The sequence below is a fragment of the Acomys minous genome, assembly GCF_964271855.1.
Source record: "Acomys minous genome assembly, chromosome: 10".
Taxonomy (NCBI): domain Eukaryota; kingdom Metazoa; phylum Chordata; class Mammalia; order Rodentia; family Muridae; genus Acomys; species Acomys minous.
Genome location: NC_140491.1, coordinates 68,010,594 through 68,035,225, shown reverse-complemented (window position 1 = coordinate 68,035,225; position 24,632 = coordinate 68,010,594). Strand labels below are relative to the sequence as shown.

Sequence of the window (24,632 nt, the reverse complement as noted above, 5' to 3'; positions counted from 1 at the left end):
GTCAAATGCTTTCAACACATGAGCTGCGTTTAGCATCCATTCTCTGTAAGAATTTTCCAGTCCTTCCTAACTCCATGGAGTGAGCAAACCACTTTCTTCTCCTCCAGGAATTGGGGGGGGGGGGGGGGGAGATATGTCTCGTCTCTACTTATCCGGCCTGCCCATCTGCCCTTGTTACTTGAGGTGAGCTACGATGAGGCCACGGTGTAAACAGAAGTTACAGGCAGTGATGCCACCAACCCTCTCATCTTGCACAAACAACCTTTGTAAATTAGTGGTTTGGACACCGCGGGTAGTTTCTCTCCATTAACTCTGCAGATACTGAAACCCCAAAAGCCAGGCCTCGAGGAGGGAGGGAGGGAGGGAGGGAGGGAGGGAGAGAGGGAGGGGGCGTATGAAGGAGGGAGACGTAGGGTGGGCAGGGCATGGAGGAGGCTGGGGTGCAAGCAAGGCCCAGGTGCACCCGAGAAGAGTCCTGTAAGAATGCAGCCTCCCGGATCCCTCTCGCCCCCGACCCCGGGCAGCTCTGCCGCCCGGTTTTACCTCCACACGCTTTGCCCTCCCCTGGGGCTCTACCGGCCCGGGCTGTCCCCGAGCCCGCTCGTCCTCCCCGCCACCCGCCTGCAGCCCCGGCTTCGGGCCCTTCATGTCCTCCGAGGCCGTCAGCCCCCCGCGAGCCACACCCCTTCCCTTCCCGCACATCAGGGCCCTCCAACCGCCCTTACCTGGCGGCGGCTGCCGCTCGCCCTCGGCCATCTTTTCCGTCCAGGAGCCGGCGCGGATGCTCGCGGTTATCTCTCACCTTTCACCCCCGCACCTTTGCCCGGCTCCACCAAGCTTCCAGAGGAGCAATGAACGCTGGCGGGCTACGACCGGAAGCCGAGAGTTAGAGTTACTCCTGTGAAGGCGGCAGCCATGCCGGTGCCGGGCACTCAGGGAGCATGCCCACCAACTGCCGTCTCGCGGCGGCCGCGCCGACAGAGGCGGCGGCCATCTTGGTGCGGGGCGCCGGGGGGGGGGGGGGGGGGCCGGAGCATGCGCACTAACGGCTGCCGCCCGCAGGCCAACTGCAGCCGTGACAGCCATGCTTGTGCGGGGCGCCGGTTTTGTTTTGCTTATTTGTTTTGCGTGTGAGAGGGCGGTGGAGGGACTGGGTGTGGCAGCCATACTTCTGCGGGGCAAGGCCACCTGTCATCTTTGTGCACGTCACTGAGCCTAACCCAAGGAATGTGAGGCGGTCCCCTGTCCGTATAGTTCTCCCCTGTCACTCCAAGAGTGACGCTCAAGGACACCAGTCAGACTTGCAGGACACACGCAACCGGTGACATCCAGACGCGGAGGGCGCGAGCTACACTGCCCGTTGTGACCCCGTGACGGAAGCCCGGAGCCCGGCTTCTAACGGCTGAGCCGGAGCGCCGTCGCCGCAGGCCCCGCCCCCTGTGGGCGAGGCCAATCCTGGGCCCGCCCCCGCCGGCTCGTTTCTAGCGGCTCCCGACTGCGAACCACCGAGGCTCCGCCCCGCGAGTCCAGCTCCACCGGCCGCCCGCCCGGCCCGGTGGGCGCGGGGCCGCCTCTACTGGCTGACAGTGACCCGACGACCTTGAACCTAGAGCCGGAGCGGCGAACCCACTGACCCGAGCAGCACCGCAGACTTTACCCAGCGCGAGGGGCGGAGCGGACCGAGTGTCCCCGGACAGACTGGGACGATGTTAGCCTTTGCTGCCAGGACCGTGGTGAGTACGCCCTGGAGGGCCTGGGAACGGAACGGGACAGGGCAGGCGGGCGGGCCGCGGGACTGCGGGGAAACGGAGGTCCAGATCCCCACACCGGCTGGTGGGGTGCGATAGGCAAGATACGCAGAGTAGACGGACCAGGTGAGGGGCTGGATTGAGCCCCAGACCTGTGGCTCTCGGTGTCAGCGACCCAGAAAAAGACTGGAAAATCTGGGTTCGAGTTTTTGCGCTTTTACACCCCGCTTCTCCTTCGTGCTCTCAGTCATTCTGACTCAGACACCTGTCGGGAACTCCTGGCTAGGGCTCAGCCTCAGGCCCAGTTGCCCCTGCCAAGACCAGAGCCACTTCTCCAAGCCTACCCAGTTGGTCACCCTCCTTGAATTCATCGGATGCTCATCCTCCCCAATTGCAAGTGGCTAAGTCCCCAGACGGGAGGAGGCAGGAGGTGGCAGGCTGCCCCTTACCATCCTTACCCGGTGCTGCTATCCTGATGTGAGCTCCTGTGCTCTCTAACCCCAACTATCTGTACAGCTGTGAGCTGTGCCTCCCTGTCAGACACTGGGGGGAGCTAAGGGTAGCCGTATCAGCTTCAGAGTGAGATTCTTCTAGGAGTTCAGCAGCTCCTGAGGCCCTCCTCACCCTTTGTAAAAGCTGTACCCCATCCAACAGAGTGCTTTTATATGACCCTCTGGGACCACCATACTGGCATAATCACTTTAATGCTAGGGAAAACTGGAGCAAGGGGACAGTCAAATCCCGTGGTTCTGCCAATGAAATTTAGCTGAACCCCCAGACGAGGGTCCTTTGGGTTATTTATAACTAATTGCCCCCCTCCCCACATTCCACACACTTTTGACCCCAACCTAAATAATCCAGAGGTCACTAAAAAAACAAGCAAATAGAAAAGACAAAACAGAAACAGATTTTGGTAGAGAGGTGGCCACCAAAGGCCCCTGGGTCTAGCTGTCATTGTCCACTAGTGGCCCCTTTCTGGACATCTCCTGTCTTGCACCTGTCCCAACCAGAACTGATTTCAGGGCCACAGGTTAGCAGCCGGAGTGTTTCCACCCTCCAGCCAAGCTTTCCCACATCAAAAAGATCTATGAAGATTTTGACAGGTGGATTTTTTTTTTTAATACCTCTTGGCTTGCCTCCCTGGCACTGGGCCCATCCAGAGAAGAAAGGAGACAGTTCCAGGTTTCCTCCTACTCCAGTGTCTACTTGCAGCCCACTTAGCTGCCCCTGTTCCTCCTCTTCTGGAAGTTGGGAGGGATGACATAGCAGCCGCAGTCCGGGAGCCACCAGTGCTATAGCCGTAGATGCTACCACATCGGTGGCTGCTGCCTCACTCCGCCCTCACGCCTGAATTGTGGACCTTGTCTTCTCTTTGCAGCCCAGGCAGGTGGCTGCCTCTTGCTAGTTTCTGCTCATCCACTTGGTAGCACAGTTAGGCTTAGCGAGCCAGCCAAGGCAGACAGACAGGGCTCACATCCTCAGTCCTGCCATGGAGGACGAGCAGCAGAGAGAGAAGGTATGGAGCTTCTGCCGCTTGCCTTCCTCTGTGCCAGCAGCCCGGGACCTTCCTGTCTTGCTTCCTGCCACTCCCAGAGTCTCCTGGACTTCCCTCCGCCTGTCTCTCTCTGCTACCTCTCACCCTCTATGCCAGGCTACCCGGCTCTCTTGCTGCAGCACTGCCCCACACCCTTACCATCAGCCCATAGTGAAGAAAGAAAGCCCAGAGGCTGGAGCCTCACCCAGAGGTGCTGTCGTTGGCTGGCTCTCCCGTTTCCAATTCCCTCCTATTTCTCAAGATGGAAAGGGTGGGGGTGAGAAGTTGGGGACCTTGGCTTAGAGCCAGCTGCCACCTTTTCTGCCAGCTGATTTATCTGATCAGACCAACCCCCAACAGCTAGGTCTTATGCACCCTGACAGGTGGGAGGCCCCCTTTCCTCTGCCCAGTGTCATTCAGCGCCACCTCCATCCTGCCCTAGCCTTCCTGCCCCTCTAGGCCTCTGAGAGGCGGGACTCCTACACCTTGAGGGCTGGGCACCGGGGGCAGGCACCACCCATGAAGCATCTCCTCCCCCCCCCACTGGGACGGCATATAAGAGGCTGGAACTGCAGTGTGGGGAGAGCTCTGCTTCAGCCCGGGAGAATGAGTAGGCTGTTCTGCTTCCCACAGGTAAAGCCCTTGGGCCTCCTCAAGCCCTCTTCCCTGATGAAGGTTTCTGGTCGCTTCAAGGCCCACCAGGATGCATTGCCAAGGCTGCCCGTGCCCCCACTCCAGCAATCGCTGGACCATTACCTCAAGGCCTTGCAGCCCATCGTGAGTGAGGAAGAATGGGCCCACACCAAGCAACTGGTGGATGAGTTTCAGACCTCAGGGGGTGTAGGAGAACGCCTGCAGAAGGGACTGGAACGCAGGGCCAAGAAAATGGAGAACTGGGTGAGTGAGATGGCAAACGTCATAATGGGCCCCTCCAGAGCATCCCTCAGGTTGCGTGTTGCTGGCTGCATGCCCACAGTCTCGCCATTACCGTTTACTCTGGCATTTTCATTTGCTTGTGTGACAGAGTTTCCCTGAGTAACCACTTCAGCAAGTGCACAGTGGTTGGTGGGAGCCTGGAGGGGGGGGATCAAGAAGGACCTCCCGGCTGTAGCCTCTCAGGGCTGATCCTCAGTCAGAGGGTGGGAGAGGGAGGTGGTGAAGAGTTGTCAATCAGTAGGTAAAGTCATGTTAAGCAGAGAAAGTCCATGGAGAGTTTTGAAAGGGCCACATTGGCTGGGATTGTGGCTCTGGTGGAACATTTATGTAGCATGTGGGAGACTCTGGGTTCCATTCCCAGGGCTGAGGGAAAAAAAGAGGAGGAGGTATGTATGGTGGTGTCTGTCAGAGGGAGGGCAGAAGGAGAAGGTGTCGTATTTGAGGGCAAAGGTAACACAGATTCGGCCTGCTCTGGGACAGGAGCCTGGGCCAGAGTGTGTTCTGAGCGGGATGGGTAGTTGAGGGAAAGGAATGTAAGCCTGAGGCAGGGAACCTGTCAGCCGAGGTTGCCGTGCGTGCTCCTGGCTCTGGTTCTAGTCAGTTAGATTAATTCGATTTGTAAAACCCATGTCCACTGGCCCACGGTCCACAGTTGCATAGTCACGTTATATACAAAAATCTAGAACAACAACAAAGACAGCCCCAGCTGCTGAGAAGGACGCAAGAGCAGGAACCGCGGCAGTGAAGAGCTCAGTGCCTTCACCAGAGGGGTGGCCATGGCCTGGGCCTGGCACAGCGCCACAGGCAGTTGTGAGGTCCAGGACTGCTTGGGAGACAGCCAATGGCACGTGCTAATAGAGTGGGGCTGACTGGTGGGAAGTCCCCGTTTAAAGCAATGGTGGAGACAGTTGTTACCAATATGAAGCACGAGGAAGAAGCTGGCTGTAGGGGACAGCTGGGTGACAAACAGTCACCCTCAGTATCCCTGGGGCATTGGTTCCATGGCCCCACAGACACCAAGTCCCTTAGGTAGTTCAGGATTTTCACCTCACTCAAATACCTGCTTCCGTGGCCCCCAGATCCTCTCCAGATGATATAATCTCTAACACAGCATCAATGCTGGCTAATAAGTATGCTGTGTAGTTTAAGAGATAATTTTTTTAAAGGCCCATGTGTGCAGTGTGGATGCAGTTTTTTGCTTTTCAGATACTCCATCTGGGCTGGTGGGATCTGTAGATAGTCTGTGGAGGTAGGACTGCAGATCTGAGCTGACTGGAGTAGGAAGCCAGAAATACCTGGGCTTGGCAGGCCTCGGTGGAGTGTGGAGCCACACGGAGGAAGTAGGAAGCAGGTGGGAGTTGTTCGGGGCAAGCACTTGCTCAGCCTGCTTTGTAGAGTAGGCTGGCCTTGAACTCACAGAGATCCACCTCCCTCTGCTGGGATTAAAGGTGTATACTATCACACCTGGCTCAGAAAGCTGGCCTTAAAAGGACCTTAGCAAGCTGGGTGCATGCCTTCAATCCCAGCAATCAGGAGGCAGAGGCAGGCAGATCTCTGTGAGTTCAAGGCCAGCCTGGTCTACAAAGAGAGTTCAGGACAGCCAAGGATACACAGAAAAACCCAGTCTCAAAAAACCAAAACCAAAAACAAGAAGAAGAAGAAGAAGAAGAAGAAGAAGAAGAAGAGGAGGAGGAGGAGGAGGAGGAGGAGGAGGAGGAGGAGGAGGAGGAGGAAGAAAAGGACCTTAGAATTCTGGGCTCCAGTTGCTGGCTTTCTGACTTTGTTGGGCCAACGGCTCTGACTAGAGTTAGGGCCCTCACAAGGCCCTTGAAGCATTGCTGCTGCTGTCAGGCGGCACCTTTTCCCCTTGTCTGAGCTGTAGCCAGGGGTTCCTGCAATCCCTGAGGGTGTGAAGGCCCTGGCTGAGAGAGAGAGCAAAGTCCAAGTGCTCCAAGTAGCTCTCAGGAAGGTCCTGAGATGCACTGAATGGCTCAGGGGGTCCAGTCCTCGGCTATGAGTCAGCAGATGGCAGTCACATGTTACCCAGCCTGTGCAAGTCACCTTTCCTTTTCTCATGCCAAGGGCCCTGGGTGAGGGTCTGATGCCACAGCCAGCCACTGTATGGTATGGAGACACATTCTGCTGTCATTTGGGATGGTCATGGAGCACACTGGGAGGCCTAGGAGCGTATAAGAGACAGGGTGCAGTATGGTGGCACATGGCTAGTATGTGGGGGACAGACTGCTCAGATGGCTATGAAGCCAGCCTGATCTGCACGGCCCTAGGCCAGCCAGGGATGCACAGTGAGGCCTCTGTGGAGTTGTTGGGGACAAACGCCTACCCTGACCTACTCTAAGTTGTAATCAGCACAGAAAGCTAAGGGGTACGGTTAACACCATGCCTATGGCTGATCCCCTGAAGCCCCATCCAGGGGACAGAAAAAGGACCCACCCAACATGTTCTCCTATTACAACCACTTTCCCTGTCAGTGAGGTTTCCTCCTGAAAACTGCCCTGATCTTGCGTTGAAAGCAGGTGTCTACCTCCTAGTCTAAGGCCACTGAGGAGAGCCAGTTCCAGTGGGTGGCCCTGGCTCCTCAGACAATTCCCAAGTGAAGATGGTTGAAAGCCCCCCTGCTGGGCTTCCTTTTGTATGTCACGCCTTCTGTTTTCCTCTACATAACTAGGGATGCATTTTTCTTTACTAGTGTATTATAATCAAAGTAAGCGTCTAGCTCAGTGACGGAACATGGGTTCACGCCTCACAACACAGAAAGGAAACAGCTGCTTATTCATTCCCTTGCTGGGTTTGCTTCTAGTCATTTTCCCAGGTCACACTCTTGGTAATGCCAATTGCTCAAGCTCGGGGGAAGATGCTGGGTAGAAGGAGGGAGGGGAAGGGTGCTGTGGGCCTCAGCCTTCGCTGAGAGACTGTCCTACAGAGAGGCCAAAGGCTAACAGGGCCAGCTGGATCCCTGGTCCCAGGGAGGAAGGGGACACCAGGTGCCTGTGCTTGATCCTGATCAGCTGTGTCCCTTGTCCAGCTGTCTGAGTGGTGGCTCAAGACAGCCTACCTCCAGTTCCGCCAGCCTGTGGTCATCTACTCCAACCCAGGCGTCATGCTGCCCAAGCAGGACTTCGTGGACCTACAGGGTCAGCTCCGGTGAGTTCTGAGATGGGCATGAGGCTGGGCAGTGCCAGTGGACAGGGCTCCGTGGGCTTCCAGAACCCTCAAGTCTACTCCCTAGGAAACTGGAAAGGCCTCCACCCTGTGCTTTTACCCCACCAACAGCCTCATCCTACAGATGGGGAAACTGAGGCTCAGAACAATGAGGGGACCTTCTCACATGGTCACAACTCCAGAGGACAGGCTTGTAGTGCCAGGGCTTTGTAACCCTTCGCCCTCTAACCCTGTCCTGAGTCCCTCCCACTCTCGTCAGCTGGCCACACAGTGACCTTTATACACAGTCCCCTTTATGTCACCTGCCCTGGTCCCTGTTCCAATCCTACCAGAGATAAAAATACTAGTGACAGGGATCGCCTGCCCAGGAGCCTGCCACTCCGTGCTGCCACCAGCTTCTCTTAAAGAGACCAGGACAAGAACAGAGAGAAGCCAGAGGGAAGGAGGGACAGGGTGTGGCTCAGCGGCTGGGCGCTTGTCTAGCACGCCAACCATAAAGGCCAGGGCCACCTGGCTCCTGCCTCAGCCTGGCAACCCCAGCAAGCCCAGACTGCGACAGGGAATGCCTCATGCATTGGGAAACAGTTGGTGTGAGCCAGGAAACCCCTCTTCCTCAGCCTGCACAATCCAAGGAGGAAGGACAGGTTGACAGGATGCAGAAAGAGAAAAGGGCATAGCATCATGGATGCTTGGACCCGGGAGGGTCCCCTTAGCTGCCGCACCAAGGTAACATACACATCAGGCCCTCGGTGGGTGGCAGTCACCACTGGCTCCTTATCTAGCCATAGTGTGCACCGCTCTGATCACCTTCCCACTGGAGATGATGAAAAGAAGCTCCAAAAAGCCCACACTGCTGTGGGGCCACTTGGAATCCTGAGGGGGGAGGGGCAACTCCGTAGGTCACACCCTTGGCTGCTCTTCCTGAACTCAGCACGCATCCCTGTCCCCGCGTCCTCCACTGCATGGCCACACAGCTTCATGTCTGTACTTCATCCTCTAGGTTTGCTGCCAAACTCATCGAGGGTGTGTTGGATTTCAAGTCCATGATTGACAAGTGAGCAGCCCCGCCCCCACTGGGACCACCCTGGCCCAGGCCTGCCTCATACCAGAGCCGCCCCTGGCTCTAGCCCTGAGCTGCCAGTGTGTGAGCCCAGGCACTGAGCAGGCCAGTGTCCTTTTCACTTCATGTTGGCCCAGCTTCGGAAGGCGTTGGGGACAGTGCTCAGCCCTCTGCTCCAACTTGTGGGATTTCTCCTGGTGACCTTGTCATCCCAGCCAAAGTGGATCACAGTTGCCTGTGGCAAACTGAAGCCCAGAAACAGAGAGGGAGGGAGTTTGTGGGTGACTCATAAACAGGGCCCTAATCCCTAGAAGGTCCAGGCCTCAAGACCCCCCTTACACCCTAATGGCCCCTGGTCATGCTGGTGGAAAGTAGGGACACCAAGGACTAGGTTCCCTCACTCAGTTCCAAGTAGGGCAGCAGGTGATGGTGTAGCCTGGCCCCTTCCCTGTTCGCTTGCTCAGTGCTCCTCCCTGCGTCCCCCCCACAGCGAGACCCTGCCCGTCGAGTTCCTGGGGGGACAGCCCCTGTGTATGAACCAGTACTATCAGATCCTGTCCTCTTGCCGGGTGCCGGGCCCCAAGCAGGACTCAGTGATGAACTTCTCAAAGACAAAGAAGCCGCCCATGCACATAACCGTGGTGCACAACTACCAGGTGGGCACTGCTGGCCCTCTGGGGGGCCCCAACCCAGCCCCCCAAGCCCAACCCCAGCTCCTCGGCTGACCTCCTCTACCAAGGCCCGGAGAGGCCTGTGGCACCTTGGCCTGAGGTGACCCAAGCCCCTCCCCTCCGTGCCTGTGCCTCACAGTTCTTCGAGCTGGATGTGTACCACAGCGACGGGACACCCCTCACCTCCGACCAGATCTTTGTGCAGCTGGAGAAAATTTGGAACTCCTCGTTGCAAACCAACAAAGAGCCTGTTGGCATCCTAACCTCCAACCACCGCAACACCTGGGCCAAGGCCTACAACACCCTCATCAAAGGTACTTCCAGGGCAGGGCTCCCATGCCAGAGAGGTCCAAGGTCAGGCTGGGGCGGTCTTCCTCAATTTGGAGGTGTTACTGACCCATTTTATAGATGTGAACACCAAGGCTCAGGTTGGTGAGGCCAGTCTCTCCCTGTGAAGTAGCAGGTTAGAGTTAGCGTTCTGGCCAAGGTTGCCTTCTCCATACTCTCTGCTCCCACAACCACCCCCCTGAGATCCCAGACTGGCCATGGACATTGCCATAGAGTCAGACTGCTGGTATTGAATCCCTGACTGCCACACCAGCTCACCATGCGACCCTGGGCTTCTGCTTTTCTGGGTCTGTGGTGCACCTGGTGTTGGCCCCCGCCCTTTGTGGGGGCTGCCTGTAGGACCTTGTTGAAGGCAAAGCTCTGACCGTACACTCGGAGCTCTACACATGCTCTGAAGGCCCCGAAGATGGGGAACGCTCCATCTCCAGAGGGGCATGAGGCACGAAGAAGAGCTCAGGGCAGGAGACAACAGACTCTGAGGCTCCCTACGCCTATCCCAACTCCTACAGACAAAGTGAACCGGGAGTCGGTGAGCTCCATTCAGAAGAGCATCTTCACCGTGTGCCTGGACAAGCCAGTGCCCAGAGTCTCAGACGATGTCTACCGCAACCACGTGGCGGGCCAGATGCTGCATGGTGGTGGCAGCAAGCTCAACAGTGGCAACCGCTGGTTCGACAAGACACTGCAGGCAAGTGAGGACCTGGTCAGGCCGTGGCCCCAAAGCTTGGTTCACTAAGGCTGTGAACTTTCTGCCCCCTCCTTAGGCCCAGCGTCCCCAGCCTCCTGTTTGTAAAGCAGGCAGGAAGCAAAGAGGCTGGACGCTGCTGTAATTACCAGGCAACCAGTCTGTCATTACCAGGCCTGCATGCCTCTGACACCCCCAGCATATCGCTTTAGCATGCCAGAGACAGTCAGTCACAGTGGTGCCGTCTGGGTATGACTCTTCCTCTGTGCTCACACTGCAGATGCAGTAGAACCGCTGGGGGTGGCATGCTTCTGAGGACCTGCTTCCTAACACACTGAGCACAGAGCTTGAGAGTGTCAGCATACGGGCTGGAGGTGGCTTCAGGGACCCTTCCTGTGACACCTACCCTGACAGCAGCTGGGTCAAGGAGCCACCCTCCAGGGATCTGGGGCTGACAGGATGGGTCCTTCCTCACCCACAGTTCATTGTGGCAGAAGATGGCTCCTGTGGGCTGGTTTATGAGCATGCAGCCGCAGAAGGGCCCCCCATCGTCGCTCTTGTGGACCATGTCATGGAGTACACGTGAGTACGGTCACAGCCTCATTCCCTAGTTCCTGGTGGCAGGTGGTATGCAGGTGACCAACCTAGCTTGTAGAGGAACATCATTCTCTTGTTTTTTGTTTTGTTAGTTTTTGGTTTTTCAAGACAGGGCTTCTCTGTGAAGCCTTGGCTGTCCTGGACTCACTTTGTAGACCAGACTGGCCTCAAACTCACAGAGATCCGCCTGCCTCTGCTTCCCAAGTGCTGGGATTAAATGCGTGCACCACCACGCCCAGCAAAGATTTTTTTTTAAGGCTTATGTATTGTATGTATATGGTTGCTTTGTCTGCATGTCCTGCACATCAGAAGAGGCATTGGATTCCATTATAGATGGCTGTGAGCCACCATGTGGAGGCTAGGAGTTGAACTCAGGGCCTCTGGAGGAACAGAGCAGCCAGTGCTCTTAACCACTGAGCTAAAGGAAACTGTAGAAGCTGTAGTGTTTTGTTTTGTTTTGTTTTGTTTTTTCGAAGTCCTACCACTGGCCCTGCCCTTCCCAGCTTTGTGACCTGTAGGCAGGGTTCTTTTTTTCCCCCAGACCCTCCCCATCTGGGCTCTTTTTGTTTGGTTTTCGTTTTGAAATAGAATCTCAATACAGCCTGGCTGGCCTAGAATCCCCTACATGATCAGGCTGGCCTCAAACTCACAGAGATCCACCTGCCTTTGCCTCCTTGAAGTGCTAGAACTAACGGTGTGCGCCACCATGCCTAGCTTTCATCTGGCCTCTTGAATGCTGGAGGAATGAAGTTGGTTTTTACGAGAGCCAACCCACAATCTCTGGGCCTCATACCCCTAACTTCAGGGACTCCTCCTCCTCCCCACCTCAGTCCCAGGGACACTTGGGCTTCGGTGACACCAGCATGGGTCTGAAGCCCTGCTGTCCCATGCAGAAAAAAGCCTGAGCTTGTGCGGTCTCCTATGGTGCCCCTGCCTATGCCCAAGAAGCTGCGGTTCAACATCACACCTGAGATCAAGAATGACATTGAGAAAGCCAAACAGAACATCAGCATGTGAGAGCACAGCTGGGTCCTGGTAGGGGGGGGACCAGCCATTAGGCTCCAGGGGCCTGTGTCTCACCCGTGCCTCCCACATCACCACCCTAGCATGATCCAGGACCTGGACATCATGATGCTGGTATTCCATCACTTTGGAAAGGACTTCCCCAAGTCAGAGAAGCTAAGCCCTGATGCCTTCATCCAGATAGCCCTGCAGCTGGCATACTACAGGTGCGCCCTGCCTGACCACCTGCTCCCAGTTGGCCGGGGTGGGGGTGGGGGGGACAGGGCAGGCAGCCCGCTGTGGAGAGGGGGCCCATACTGAGATCCACCTCCCATGCAGGATCTATGGGCAGGCATGTGCCACATATGAAAGCGCCTCTCTGCGCATGTTCCACCTGGGCCGCACTGACACCATTCGCTCAGCCTCCATAGATTCCCTGGCCTTCGTCAAAGGCATGGATGACTCCAAAGTGCCGGTGAGAGGTCTAGAGCAAGGGTGGGTAGGCCATGCTGGGGCCACCTCCATCCTTTCCTCTTGATCCTTTGTGCAAATGGATTGCACCTCTGTGACATTTCAGCCCCACAGTGGGCAAAGGGATCAACAGAAGATGGAGCCATGAATGTAGTTCTGAGCTTTCTGGCAGCTGAGGCAAAGCCATGTATCCATCCATTCGTAAGAGAAGCCAGCCATCTGTCCACTCACCTGAGAGAGTGAGGCGGTGGCCCTTGAGGACTTGCTGTGGCGCTGGCTACAGAGCGGGCTGCTAAGGTGGGAGAGGGAAGGGCAGCAGCACTTCAGCTTCCTGTTCCCACCCCAGGAGCAGCAGAAGGTGGAGCTACTTCGGAAGGCCGTGCAGGCCCACCGAGCCTACACTGACCGAGTGAGTGAGCCCTGCTCGCCTCACGTCACTACCCTACTGTCTGTCCGTCTTCCTGTCCATTCCTCCTAAGAGCTGCCTCTTCCCAGGGCGCTGGAGCCCCTCGGGCTGCTCCGGCTTTAGATCAGTGTTGCCATGTGAAAGTTGGTCAAACCAGGGTGAACCTGGTAACTGTTCTGGTCCCGGGCCCATCGTCACACTGAGCACAGCCTCGTGTTGTGCACTCTCCCTGAAAGCCCAGCATGTGACTGCTCTCTGCTGTTGTCCAGCAGCTGAGGCTGTAGCCAGGGAGGTGGGTACCGTGTGCCCATGCTACAAGGCAGGCCCAGACACTGCCTGTCATGGGAATGCACCTGATCCATGTTGCACATGTGCAGGCACTGTCCAGCTCTCATGGGACCACACAATTCCAGAGCTCATGTTTAAGTCTTGCACTGTGCTGCCTCCCTCCCCAGGCTCCTCCGCAGCCATAAGTTTCCCACCTAGGAGTGAGGACTCTTCTGCCTGGACACCTTGGTCTCATGGTTCTGAGAGACCGGTGTCTGGAAGGGGGGGCAGCACTGCCACAGGCTTCTGAAGAGGGTGGGATGCCCTGTGACCCTGCAGTCCCAGCCTCTGACAGGCCCCCCACCCACAGGCCATCCGAGGGGAGGCCTTTGACCGGCACCTGCTGGGTCTGAAGCTGCAAGCCATCGAGGACCTGGTGAGCATGCCCGACATCTTCATGGACACCTCCTATGCCATTGCGATGCACTTTAACCTCTCTACCAGCCAGGTAGGCCGCTGGCCCAGGCCCCCGGGGCAGGTGTGAGTAGAGCCCATTGGGAGGGGCTGCAGAGAAGGCTAGGAGCACTTGCTATTCTTCCAGAGCACCCACATGAGGTTGTTTACAACCACCTGTACCTTCAGTTCCTGGGGATGTGACGTCCTCTTCTGGCCTCTGTGGACACACATATAAAACATAAATAATCTTTACAACCCACTAGCAGCTGGACCTTAGGGGAGACGTGGCCCACACATGTCACCAGAGGCTCACTGCCAAAGCACCTGGGTTCCCAAGCAGGAGCTCAGGGTAGGGACACTGCTGTAACAAGGCTGGGAAGGTTTCGGCCTCTTAATAGAGGACCTGTTCCATTCATGCATCGGCCAGTTGTAAGTACCTGCTCAGAACCAACCAACATGTGCTCGGTGCTGGGACACAGCTGGGGACAAGCCACCATCCAGGAAGCTCACAGTGTCTGTGGAACACAGGGAGGGAGGCAGTGATGGCTCCAGGGCAGTGCTAGTGCAGAGGCAGCCCCGCTGCTCCCTCCAGGAATGTGCAGGAAGACTCACGGGGAGGAGTGGATGCTACAACCCAGGGGCAGGAGGGCCTCTGCAGGCCTGGGGATGACAACTTTGAACCTGCTGCCCCCAGGTCCCTGCCAAGACAGATTGCGTCATGTTCTTCGGACCTGTGGTCCCTGATGGTTATGGCATCTGCTATAACCCCATGGAGGCCCATATCAACTTCTCCGTGTCAGCCTACAACAGCTGTGCTGAGACCAATGCCGCCCGCATGGCTCACTACTTGGAGAAAGCTCTGCTGGACATGCGCACTCTACTGCAGAACCACCCCAGGGCCAAGCTCTGAGCCCAGGCCCAGGCCTGCCAGTGCCACAGCCAAGCCCCCTTTGGGATGGATACCTGCCATGGCTCTCGTCCTTGGCTCCTGTGCCCTCCAATTTGACTGGGCCAGGGAAGCATTCTCTAGCAAGGCCCCAAGGTCTAAGCCAAGTGCCTTTCAGGCCCTGCCCGCAGCACCTGCCATAGTCCAAGTGCAGGGCTGAGTTCAGAGGCTGAACGAGACTAAGGCCCAGGTCCCCAACATCATCCACCGTCATGAGCCCTGGGGGCTGTGAGAAGTCCCTTTCCTCAGCCCTGGCCAATCTCCAGCATCTCCACAGCCAAGCCAAAGTCTGTCTTCATCAACACCCGAGGACCAGGAGTCAGAGGACTATCTCGCACTGCTTAAGCTGAGGGTCAACTCTTTGTGGCCAGGGACACCTGAGGCCTAGTCTCTGCCACCCCACCTCAAGGCGCCATCTCTCAGCTGCCACACTCTTTCTGGTGACTCTTGAGCCCTAGCCTTTTTGCTACCATTCAGCTTGCTTCCTGACCTACCTCTCATGGTTGCATTTGTGACCATGCCAGGTGATGAATAAAGGGAAGACGTGTTGCTGAGGCTGAGTTGCAGGAGAGGGGCATGTAGGAGCAGCAAGACCGACGCCTGGCCTGGCCGCCTTCTTTCTCTGCTTCTGGGAGCTGCTGTCCAAGCAGCCAGTGGGCCAGTATGCTCCCAGAGGAACCAAGGCCTCAGGGTGGGCTCGGAGAGCGGAGGTGCTGAGCCAAGGATGGCACCAGGTACTAGTGGGCCTTCCACCTCCATAGCACCCTTCTACCTGTCCTGGTTTTAAGTCCTACCAAATCCCATGGTTAGTGGGATGCTATAGATCTGGTGTGGCAAACACTCACCAACCCAAGCTGGATGCAGCTACCCTGCACTGAACTCAACAGGAGGGGTAAGAGAGCCAGGGGACACACTGTCGGCCCAGTCAACAGAGGCAGATGCTGACTAGAGGTGGGCTGGAGAAACAGCCACTATCAGAGTCCCCAACCCTGACACCTGCTAGAGGGCACATGTCCTGTGGAAGTCCCTGGGGGGTACATGCTTGGAATGTGGGGCTAGGAGGCTGCCCCCCTGTGAAGGAAGTGCTTCATGGCATGGTTGACTGTGTGGCCAACGGAGGCAGGGCCTGTGACATGAGTTTTCACTTGCTGAAACCAGCTCAGAGAAGCTACTGTCTGCTGCTAAAATGGCAGGCTCCCAAGGGCACATCAGTCACGTGTGAGCCAGGAGGGTCTGAGATCCTGAAGTTCAACTCGCCCAGCCCCATACCACACCCATCAGCCGTCCCAGGGCAGCAGGTATACGGAAGGCAACTGCCTAGCCAGCGCTAGCAGGGTCTAATCAGCTCTCCCCAGGGGCGTGGCCAAGTTCTGAGCAGCTCCACAGCCCAGGCCTGGCTCCACTGTAACTAAAAGCTCTAACAGTAATTTTAAGTCTAGGATACATTCTTTCTCCTGGAGTCACAAGTTAGAAGTCAAAATTGTCAAAATTCTGTCCTCCCCCATCCAAGTGCTTTACTGGACTTCGTGCGTGTGAACAACAGAGTGACCTCCCAGATACCCTCACCCAGAAGGTGTGGCTGTGCACATTGGCATAACCTGCCAGGAAAGGAAACTCCCTGCCTCGGGCCAGCCTGTGCTCAGACTCTGTCCTCCAAGGCCTCTGGCCACCAGCTGGGCAGCAGGTGTTTGTACCAGGGAAGAACAGTCACCTGGGTACACACTGAGGCAGACAGTGCAAGTGGAGTTGGTCATGGAGCCCTCGTGAAGGGCAGATCTCAGTCCTCAAGACTCTTCTGTGGAGGAAAACCTGGCCAGGGCCAGCCTACTACAGGCAGGGAGGGCATCTTGACAGGAGTGCAGCCGTGAGTGTTCTGGAATGAGACTTCAGTGGCATAGGCACCAGAGGCTGGCAGACCCCGATGGTGGATGTCAGGGCCATTCAAGCCTCACTGTGGGGTTAAGTATCCTGGAAATGCTTGTGACTTTCTGGTCTTACCACATCCTTGTCCCAGAGACCACATGTGCCCCAGCTGTCCACAGCCTTTCCTGAGTCCAGTTAACATACATACAGCCTCCAGAGTTTCCGATTTTATTTTAAAACAATAGTAAACAATTTCATTTATTTTCTTAAACCACCTCACACTTGGCTTGTCTCAGGCAAAAAGTAAAAAATAAAAATCCTAGGGGTTGGGGGGAGGGAATGTGACTGACCTACCTCCCTAGAAACCAGCCCTGGTCCTGGCCTCTGAGGGGCTGGGACGCGGCCTTTAACAGACACAAAAGGAAAGCACCAAAAACTTGTGCTTCAGCAGCAGGTTAGGGGCCTCCACAGAGAAAAGGGGGAGGGGTCAAACAGCTCTCCCAGGGATGCTTCAGGTCCACAGGCATCTCCACAGCTGGGGACTGGGGACTGCCCCTAGGAGGGACTCCTCACAGCCCACAGCAGGCAGACTCCAGGGTCGACCTGCATGGGTTTCCAGCCTCCAGGGCAGGCCAGGAAGGCCAGGGACCAATCCCCAAGCGCATGGGGTAGGTGACGGGGGAGGGTGTCAGCACTGCCTCACTGCCAGCATCCCAGCTCCTGGATCCTCAGTTTTGTTCAAGTGGGGATGAAGACAGACTGCTACTGGATGGCCAGACAAAAGGAGCTGTAAACGCTTGGGTGTGCTCACCCGGATGTGCAGGCTCTTTTGTCAGGAAGGGATTACTGTCTTGGGGATAGAGGACCAGAGAAAGCCCTTATGATGTTGGGTTGATCTAGGGAAGAACACAATGACAGCGGCCCAGCCACCTTGGGGTGCTTACTCTAGGCCCTGCCCCAGACAAGGAAACACTGACAAGGTTCTGGAATGGCAATGGTGGCGGGGAGGGCAGGGGGTGCCTCACTCCTAAGCCCCAGGCCACACTCAGGCCCAGCAGGAGGCAGGCTGTCCTGCCTGGGGCTCAGAGCACAGGGTCTGGGAGCTGCCCTGGGCCCCCTTGTACACAGGGCAGCCTCTTCTGCATGAATTCTACACTCCCCCAAAAATAAATAGTGTGCACTCCACCACCTGGAGTTACTGATCTCAAGACCAGAGTTGCAAGCCCCCGTGCTCTATCCTACACCCCAGGGGCCCATGCCAAGAGCACTTTCCACTCAGGAGCTGGCAGCAGCAGAGCCAGGGCCTCTGGCCATATGACCCACAGCAGCAGGCCCTCCCAGAGAGTCCTGGCTGAGGGCCTGACTCAGCCCTTTGGTCCACCGTGTCCATTAAAATTAAAATAAACAAAAAAAGGCTCCACTTGGTGACTTGGGTCTGTAGAGGTCTCTGCTTCACCCCTCCATCCATCCTTCTGTCCATCCTGCAAGGCATGGCGCAGGCCGGATTCGGAGGCTTGACCCAGCCACACCCACCAGTCACTGCAGTTTTGTCCCCAGTTTGCGTTGTCTGTTCCTGCAAAATGGGGCTGGCTTAGATGTGGGGGTGCCTAATCCTGAGTGGCCAGCCCCACAGCTGTCCTCGCTCCCTGCTCAGTCTCAATGACATGGGCAAATGCCACCCCAGCCAGAGCCAGGCCGATCAGAGCTCCTGCCATGGGCTGGAACCTGAAAGGGGCCAGCGTTTGGTTGGGCCGTACATGATGACCCAGGCTTGGGGCTTAGGATGGCAGGACGGAGCTAGGACAAGACAAGAAAGGTCAGGGGCACTTGGCTGGGCCTAACTACTTATGGGGAGTTCCTTTACAAGTAAGTCAGGCCATGAGGTTCTGCTGCCACCACCAAAGCAGCTACAAAAGGCGGGGTGCAAGCAGAGGAAGGCACACTGAAGGCGCTCCCTGGGATGGAAGGACCTACTCAGAGGGGCGCAGGAAGAATCCCTGCTGCTCTGTAAAGGGGCTAGCTGAGGCGCAGAAAGAACAGTGCTTGTGTAAGGAACCTGTAGGACTGGCACACTAACCATGGCCCACGAGGTCCTGGTGTGATGTGACCCCAGCCCTCCAACTTGCTCCCCAGGCTCTCAAACACCAGTCAGCCCATCTCCGCTTCAGGCACACTGTTTCTCTCCTCAGCTGCCTCTCTTGTCAAGCCTGCTGCAGAAGGCCTGCTCATTTGCATCATTCAGCAGCTCTGCTTCCTCCTGAGAGGCTGGCGGACCCGTCCCCGCCCTCTCTGGACCCTGTCACTCTATCAGCCTCTGAGCTTTGCTCCCCAACACAGACCACATGGCTGTGCTTTCCTTCCTCATGGGTCCCTGCTGCTCTGAGCACTAGGATGAGGGGACAGTTGTCTCACTCTGTGCCCAGCCGCGGAACACAGCCCGACACGGAGCAGGTGCCAGGGAGAGTGAAGAGAATGAAGGCAGGTGGCAGCTGGCTGAGCAGGGCGAGGCAGGGCTGGCCATTCTGGGAGCCAGGTGGAGAACTGAGCACGAGGCATCTGGGGCCTTTCTGCCACTAATGGGATTGCCCTGCCCTAACCCTCAAATCCCCTTTCCTCATGGAGCCAGGCTTTACCCGTAAGCTCGTTAGGATAATGTGGACCTTGATGTGCTCACACATTTCCTAGCTGCGAGCTCTGCCCTGCTCTGCCCTGCTCTGCCCTGCCCCATGGCGCCTGTTACCCCTCTTGGAAAATCTCCCAGACTTCCTCTGGAGCCTGGCCTGCTTTGGCTCCCCTCAGAGCGTAGGGAGAAGCTGGCCTTGCCCCACCGCTAAGGCACTTCACCCCGGACTGGGGAAGAATTAGGTAAAAGAGTGTGAGTTAGGAGACAACAAAACCCAGCTTTGCCCTAGCTTGCACTCACCTTCAAGCTGGCCCCAGGTCAGTGTGCCTCACCTTCAAGCTGGCCCCAGGTCAGTGTGCCTCAGCTTCAAGCTGGCCCCAGGTCAGTGTGCCTCAGCTTCAAGCTGGCCCCAGGTCAGTGTGCCTCAGCTTCAAGCTGGCCCCCAGGTCAGTGTGCCTCAGCTTCAAGCTGGCCCCAGGTCAGTGTGCCTCAGCTTCAAGCTGGCCCCAGGTCAGTGTGCCTCAGCTTACCCAGCTAACAGAAAGCTACACAGCTCTGGAGATAGCCACACTCGAGGACCCTGAAAACCCCAAGGTGCAGCTCTCTGGACCTGGGCTACAGAAGGGGGCAAAGCAGGCACACTGGGCCAGCAGTTTACCAGCAGCGCCCTCACCCACTAGCGGGCAGAGCACAGCGCTTCCTTCTCTCTGAGCCTCACCTTTCCCATTTGAAAGAATGGGAGCATGGGAGAAGTCAGTGTCGGGAATGGGAGCTTTTGAGGCCCTTCTAAATGGGGTGCAGTGCTGAGCGCTGTCCCGACTCACCTGGCTTCTGCCCTGGTTACTGTGTACTCAAACCAGAGCACATTGGGAATGAGGCTCGTGTCCCGGATGAGGAAAAACTCAGAGATGGGCCTGGAGAGACAGAGACCCGAAAGCCAGGGCCATGGTGAGGGCATAAGCATACCACCAAGTCAGGTGTCCCCACAGTTCCTAGAGCCCCCTTACAGCCTCCTCCACTGCCCCACCAGACTCTGGCTGTCTCTCAGTCTCTAAGGGCTGAGGCAAAGACAGAGGAAGGCATTCTGGCTGCTGAACCTGAGAGACCCATAAGCCCCCGGGGGAAGTGCGACACTGGGCCATCCAGGACACAAGGCTCTCCACAGATCCTCACGCCTGCAGGAGGGGCAGGGACACAGAGTGGAAAGAGAAGGGGAACCGGTTACCAGGCTGCTATCCTGGGGAACAGTGGGGTAAGGACTTCTTGGGTGAAGATGAACCAAGCGACGGCCATGAGGCTTCCAGCAACACCCCCATAAAGTACCTGGCTCCAGGTGTGGTACAGCAGGTAGACCCTGGGACAAGGCCAGAAAGGAAATTCATCAGAGGGAGCAGGCCTTCACCAGACTCCATTCCTCAGGACTCTGTGTGCAGGTGTGAAGACACACACGGAGCTAGAACAGGCACTTTCGGGGGACGTCAGAGACCATGAAGCAGCCTATCTGCAGACCTGCTCCTTCCTGCCCAGCTCTCAAACTGGAGCCTGTCTGTAAGGTGCCACCCCGACCCCACGGGCGGAATACAGGAAGCTGCTGTTACAATCATGGGTCTAGCCTGCTCCATCAGAAAGAGCAGCTGGAACCCTGTCTGTTAAAACTGGAGATGGGGTTCTTTCTCCAAGGGTCCACAGAGACTGTTCAAAAGAGACCAAGACCTAGCAGGACCCCAGGTGGGCAGGATGCAGGCTGGGGCTCCTCCTCCCTCCATACCTGCTATAGGAGACGAGAAAGGCTGCGGTGAGGAGCCCGAGGGAGAGCACGTGCCTCCACAGCAAGTCCAAGAACCTGGCATTATTTGTTTGGTGCATTCTGGAAAAAGAGACACGTCAGACAGCCTCATTCCACAACCTGAATCCAGGCCTCCCAGCAGCCCCTGGGCCTATCCAGGAACCTCAGTGCAGCAATCCCCAGCGGAGTGGAGCTACTACAGCAGGGGCCAGGGGCTCTCACCTTAAATACAGGAAAAGGAAGGAATAGACGGAGAAGAACCACATAAACTGGGAATGGCTGGAGGGCATCCCGTACTTAGTGCCCACGGTCGTGTGTGGGCCTGCAGGAGGAGAAGAACAGGGGCATCATGGGAGGATATGGGCTTCCTCACAATGTCCAATGTGTTGCTCTGGGTCCTTAACGTCCCAGCCCTACCTCCACAGGGCCGAGGCTCCTGGATGACGTTTTTGATCAGCCAGTTGACGCCCTCGTTCAGTGCCAGGCCCCCAAGGAATGAAATCTGCTGGGAAAGATGGGCGCTCAGCTTGGCGTGTGTGTACCTGCTGGCTGCGTCCCCATAACTGTGGGCTCTGACTGGACAGCCCAGACCAATCAGTGAACAGCCTGGATACAGCCAGGGGACCCTACAGGCTTTGTGGGGTAAGGCACTGCAGACCAAAACAGGGTCTGGCCAGTGGGTGGGGCCAAAACTCACCGTGTGTAGCTCCCGCTTGAATATGATGAGGGTCACAAAACCAACAATGACGAAAATAGGACTGAGGCTCAGGTAAGCAAGGAGGTGGCCAGAGAGATCACCTGTCAGGGCAGAGAAACAGGATGAGACAGGGCATCAGAACAGGGCTCAGTCCTCTGAAAGTCAGCAGGGCCTAAACAAAAGGAAAGGTCCTAGAGCCCAAGGCCACAGCCATGGACACCCAGTTGACATCCCAACTCCCCCACAGCTGTTAGGGGTCCACTACTGACCATAAAGGACCACACACCATGAGTTTTAAGAAGGGACCTCTCTGTCCCCATTTTACAGAAGGAATTGAGTCTTGGTACAGCTATGTGACTTGCTCAAATACCTCAACCTGAGAGAGGTGGATGTTAGCCAGTCTCTGTACCCATCACTCTGCCAGAGCGGGAGCCTGAGCCTCAAGGACCGATGCTGCACGTGTCTAGGCTGCCCATGGCCTGGGACCTCTGGAGAAGCCTGGGCTCTTCCAGACACCTGCTATAGAGCCACATTGGAGACCCCCAACAGGGCTAGCTCCAAGGGGCCCCACACAAAACAGTTGGCAGTTTCTCCAAGCTGCTCCACAGGCAAGGCATTTGTTTTTCCCCTCCTGCCACAGCCTGGATGGACGCAGTGAGGACCACTGGCCTCTCTGAGAGGCTGAAAACTAGAGTAGTGTCACCCTTGCTCACAGGCAAGGCTGTGCCCAGAGGCCACTGACAAGGGGCGGCAGAGTACGGAGGTGCTCTGAGGTGAGAAGCCATCCTTCACTTCCTGTAACGCTTGAGCTGCTCACAGGAACCGAGGCAAAAACGTGCCGCTTTCCTGTGGGACGGGGATAATAGTACCTTCCCCGCAGCTGTGTACAAATGATGTCTCTGGCACACAGACTACTCCCACAGTGGGGATATCACAGCGGCTGGGTGAACCCAGAATGGGAAACGGCCTGCACCCACAGTCCAGCTTTACACAAGCAGGCAGATGCCCACAGAGGGCAGAGAGCAGATTCCAGGCCTTAGGAGATGGAGGCACATACACCTTACCTGACCCTACCAGGAAAGACCGACCGACTTAAGAGTCAGCCAGTAACCCAGGTTCAAAGGCTGGCGCAGCCACAGTCCCACTAAGTAACCCACTAAATGCCTCCTTTTCTAAGCCCATGGCTCCCCAGCCCTGAGATTCTGACTCTCTCACCACTCAACTGACAACTCCCAGGCTATGAGCACAGGATGTGGCTAGGGACCCTGAACCTCTGACCAATTCCTCAAGTTGTCTCATAACAAGCAAGACCCTCAGGCTTTCCTGTCCACAGTGCCAGGGCCCTGGCCTCGCCTCTCTCTAAGCCACAGCCCTCCCCTGCCCTTGGGATGTGTTTCCTTAGGCTCCATGCAGTCCTGGCCCACTTCCCTCCCACCCTCTGCTCCAGTTGCAGGGACGTTTACTATAGCTCCCCGAACACACTGTGCTGCCCTACTTCTGGACCCATGCACACGTGGCTTCCCCCACCTAGGATGCTGCCTAGGTGAACTCAAAAGACAAAAGCCCAGCTAAAAGACCACACAGATGAGCCCCCACCATCCCAGAACCCAGATGGAGAGCCGTGACTCGGGCAAGCTTCAGGACCCACTGCTTAGCGTAAGTAGCTGTGTAGGGCTTCTCTCTGCCCTCTGTATACACCTCGGATCCCATGAGGACAGAGAAAGGGTCTCCCTACGCTAGTCTTCTGGGTGCAGCTTTGCATGACACACCACAGGCCTCAGACACCATGTTAAATACAGAAAGGAAGCATGCTCAGTGCCCCGAGTGACATGGTGTGCAGGGGCTCCAGAGGGGTCCACGTCACACACAGCTTGTACGTGTCCTGGTGTCCTCTACAGCAGGTGCGTTCTCACCTGTAAGGCCATGAGCCCTCCAAGAAGCTACCCTGATGCCAGGCACGGAGAGCCAGGAAGGCATGGAGGCCTCAGGTGAGTCTCTCCCTCCTCTGCAGCAGAGATTTTCCACAGAGCAAGAGAGCAAGCACTTCACCAGAGCTGGCCCAAGCCCTAGCACTTGGGAGGTGCTAAGGGGGTGCTGAATGAACGGATGGGTGGATGGATGGATCCAAGCACTCTGATAGGGCCCAACCCTGGGCAGGACTGCCACACCTTAATTATAACCCAGAACACCCACAGCCAAAGTTCTCCTGGCCTGTGACCCCTGCGTTCTCAGCAGAACCAAGCTCTCGGGTCTCTAGCCAAGAGAACAGGCCCTTCCTGGACAACCAGGGGCCAGCAAGGGGGCCCCCAGCTGCTCAGCAACAAACGATGCTGGCAAAGCTGGCTTTATAAACTACAGGTATTTACTGGGCGTTCATTGTGGGCTAGGCTCTGTGCCCAGCATTTCTCAGGCTTATGGTCATTTGATTCACACACCATTACAGAAACGAGACACTGTTCTTGGAGCCACTTAAGAAGATGGAGTGACTAGAGGCGTGGTGCCTCCCCTGGAGCCCGGAAACGTCGCACCCCAAGGCCTAAGCTCCTCACCACGCTACCCAGCCCGGAACTTCAGAACCGTGGCTAATGGACCTTCCCACCAGAGAGGCGGGCCCTCCCAGAGGCGTGTCCGATGGAAGCTCTTACAAGTCAAGCTCCCGGGGGCTGCGTGCCCCCTTGGCGGCCAGCCTCTGCTGCGCTGCTCGGGGCGTGGCGCCGCAAATTCTCCCAAACCTGGCCTGACTCGCACAGTCCCTGCAACAGGGGAGCTTTCTCCAGCAAGCAGTCCGCAGCACAGTGAGGGAAACTGGCACTCCCTGCACGCCCGAGCAGGAGTGTGCGGCCTCTCTGGTTCGGGGGAGGGCGGGGCACAAGGGACAAAGTCCAGGCCCAGTTCCTTGCCCGCCCCACCCAGACCCCCTCGGCCCAGGACAGCCCACCAGCACCCCGGGACCCCGGAGAGCGACTCGGCCGCGCAGACGCAGAGCGCACGAGCGAGCCGCTCACAATTTCTCCCAGCTCATCGCCGCCCCACTGCGCCTGCGCGGCGCGCGCGCCGGCCGAGCCCCTCCAAGGCTCGCTGTTTGACAGTTCCCACCGCGGTCCCCCGGCGCCCCCACGCCGGCCCGCGCGGCCCCGAGCGCCCGGGGCTGAGACGCCGGCTCCGGGAGGACGTCCTCGGGGCCGGGACAGGCTCTCACCTGCAGGGTATTCGACGTGGGTGAGGGTCACCGGCCGCCATGAAGCGGGGAGCGAGCACTGTCCGTCCGCTGCCATCTTACCCGGAGACCGGGCTTCGCCTAGCAGCCAATGGGGAGCAAGGGGGGCGGTGGTCCTGACCTATCACGCCGGGGAGAC

The 24,632-nt window shown here is 57.2% G+C and overlaps 3 protein-coding genes across 4 annotated transcripts in view; 1 reads left to right on the top strand and 2 right to left on the bottom strand.

The window, feature by feature from the left end:
* Positions 1–1,001, bottom strand: part of PTPA (protein phosphatase 2 phosphatase activator) — a 33,200-nt gene extending 32,199 nt beyond the window's left edge. The window contains exon 1 of the mRNA XM_084799984.1: positions 726–1,001. Coding sequence (XP_084656110.1) covers positions 726–756 — 31 coding nt within the window. The 5' untranslated portion in view covers positions 757–1,001. The remainder of the gene's footprint in view (positions 1–725) is intronic.
* A 177-nt stretch (positions 1,002–1,178) lies between these two features.
* On the top strand, positions 1,179–14,862 carry CRAT (carnitine O-acetyltransferase). 2 transcript variants are annotated; one of them, XM_084799996.1, is made up of 15 exons: positions 1,179–1,733; positions 3,127–3,264; positions 3,916–4,179; positions 7,262–7,380; positions 8,399–8,452; positions 8,949–9,114; positions 9,269–9,443; positions 9,987–10,165; positions 10,644–10,744; positions 11,653–11,772; positions 11,866–11,988; positions 12,101–12,236; positions 12,579–12,641; positions 13,276–13,413; positions 14,056–14,862. In XM_084799996.1, the coding sequence occupies exons 2-15, from the start codon at positions 3,238–3,240 to the stop codon at positions 14,269–14,271; spliced, it is 1,881 nt and encodes a 626-aa protein (XP_084656122.1). In that variant the 5' UTR covers positions 1,179–1,733; positions 3,127–3,237; the 3' UTR covers positions 14,272–14,862. The 2 variants fall into 2 exon arrangements, with proteins under 2 accessions (XP_084656122.1, XP_084656121.1); XM_084799995.1 differs by lacking the exon at positions 3,127–3,264.
* A 1,522-nt stretch (positions 14,863–16,384) lies between these two features.
* DOLPP1 (dolichyldiphosphatase 1) lies at positions 16,385–24,601 on the bottom strand. Its single transcript, XM_084799987.1, has 8 exons — positions 24,476–24,601; positions 21,277–21,377; positions 20,997–21,081; positions 20,802–20,901; positions 20,562–20,660; positions 20,019–20,147; positions 19,618–19,707; positions 16,385–17,743 (listed from the first exon to the last, which is right to left on the bottom strand). Exons 1-8 carry the CDS (start codon positions 24,549–24,551, stop codon positions 17,707–17,709), a joined length of 717 nt encoding a protein of 238 aa, XP_084656113.1. The 5' UTR covers positions 24,552–24,601; the 3' UTR covers positions 16,385–17,706.
* Between the last annotated feature and the right edge of the window lie 31 nt (positions 24,602–24,632).

Bases quoted from the DNA above. Each gene is read 5' to 3' on its own strand.
- CRAT (XM_084799995.1), top strand. From the start codon at position 1,707: ATGTTAGCCTTTGCTGCCAGGACCGTG. The intron at 1,734-3,915 runs GTGAGTACGCCC...TGCTTCCCACAG, and splicing joins CCTTTGCTGCCAGGACCGTG to GTAAAGCCCTTGGGCCTCCT. The intron at 10,166-10,643 runs GCAAGTGAGGAC...CCTCACCCACAG, and splicing joins GGTTCGACAAGACACTGCAG to TTCATTGTGGCAGAAGATGG.
- DOLPP1 (XM_084799987.1), bottom strand. From the start codon at position 24,551: ATGGCAGCGGACGGACAGTGCTCGCTCCCCGCTTCATGGCGGCCGGTG. The intron at 21,378-24,475 runs GTGAGAGCCTGT...CTGCCCTGACAG, and splicing joins CCACGTCGAATACCCTGCAG to GTGATCTCTCTGGCCACCTC. The intron at 20,902-20,996 runs GTAGGGCTGGGA...CTCCTCCTGCAG, and splicing joins GGAGCCTCGGCCCTGTGGAG to GCCCACACACGACCGTGGGC.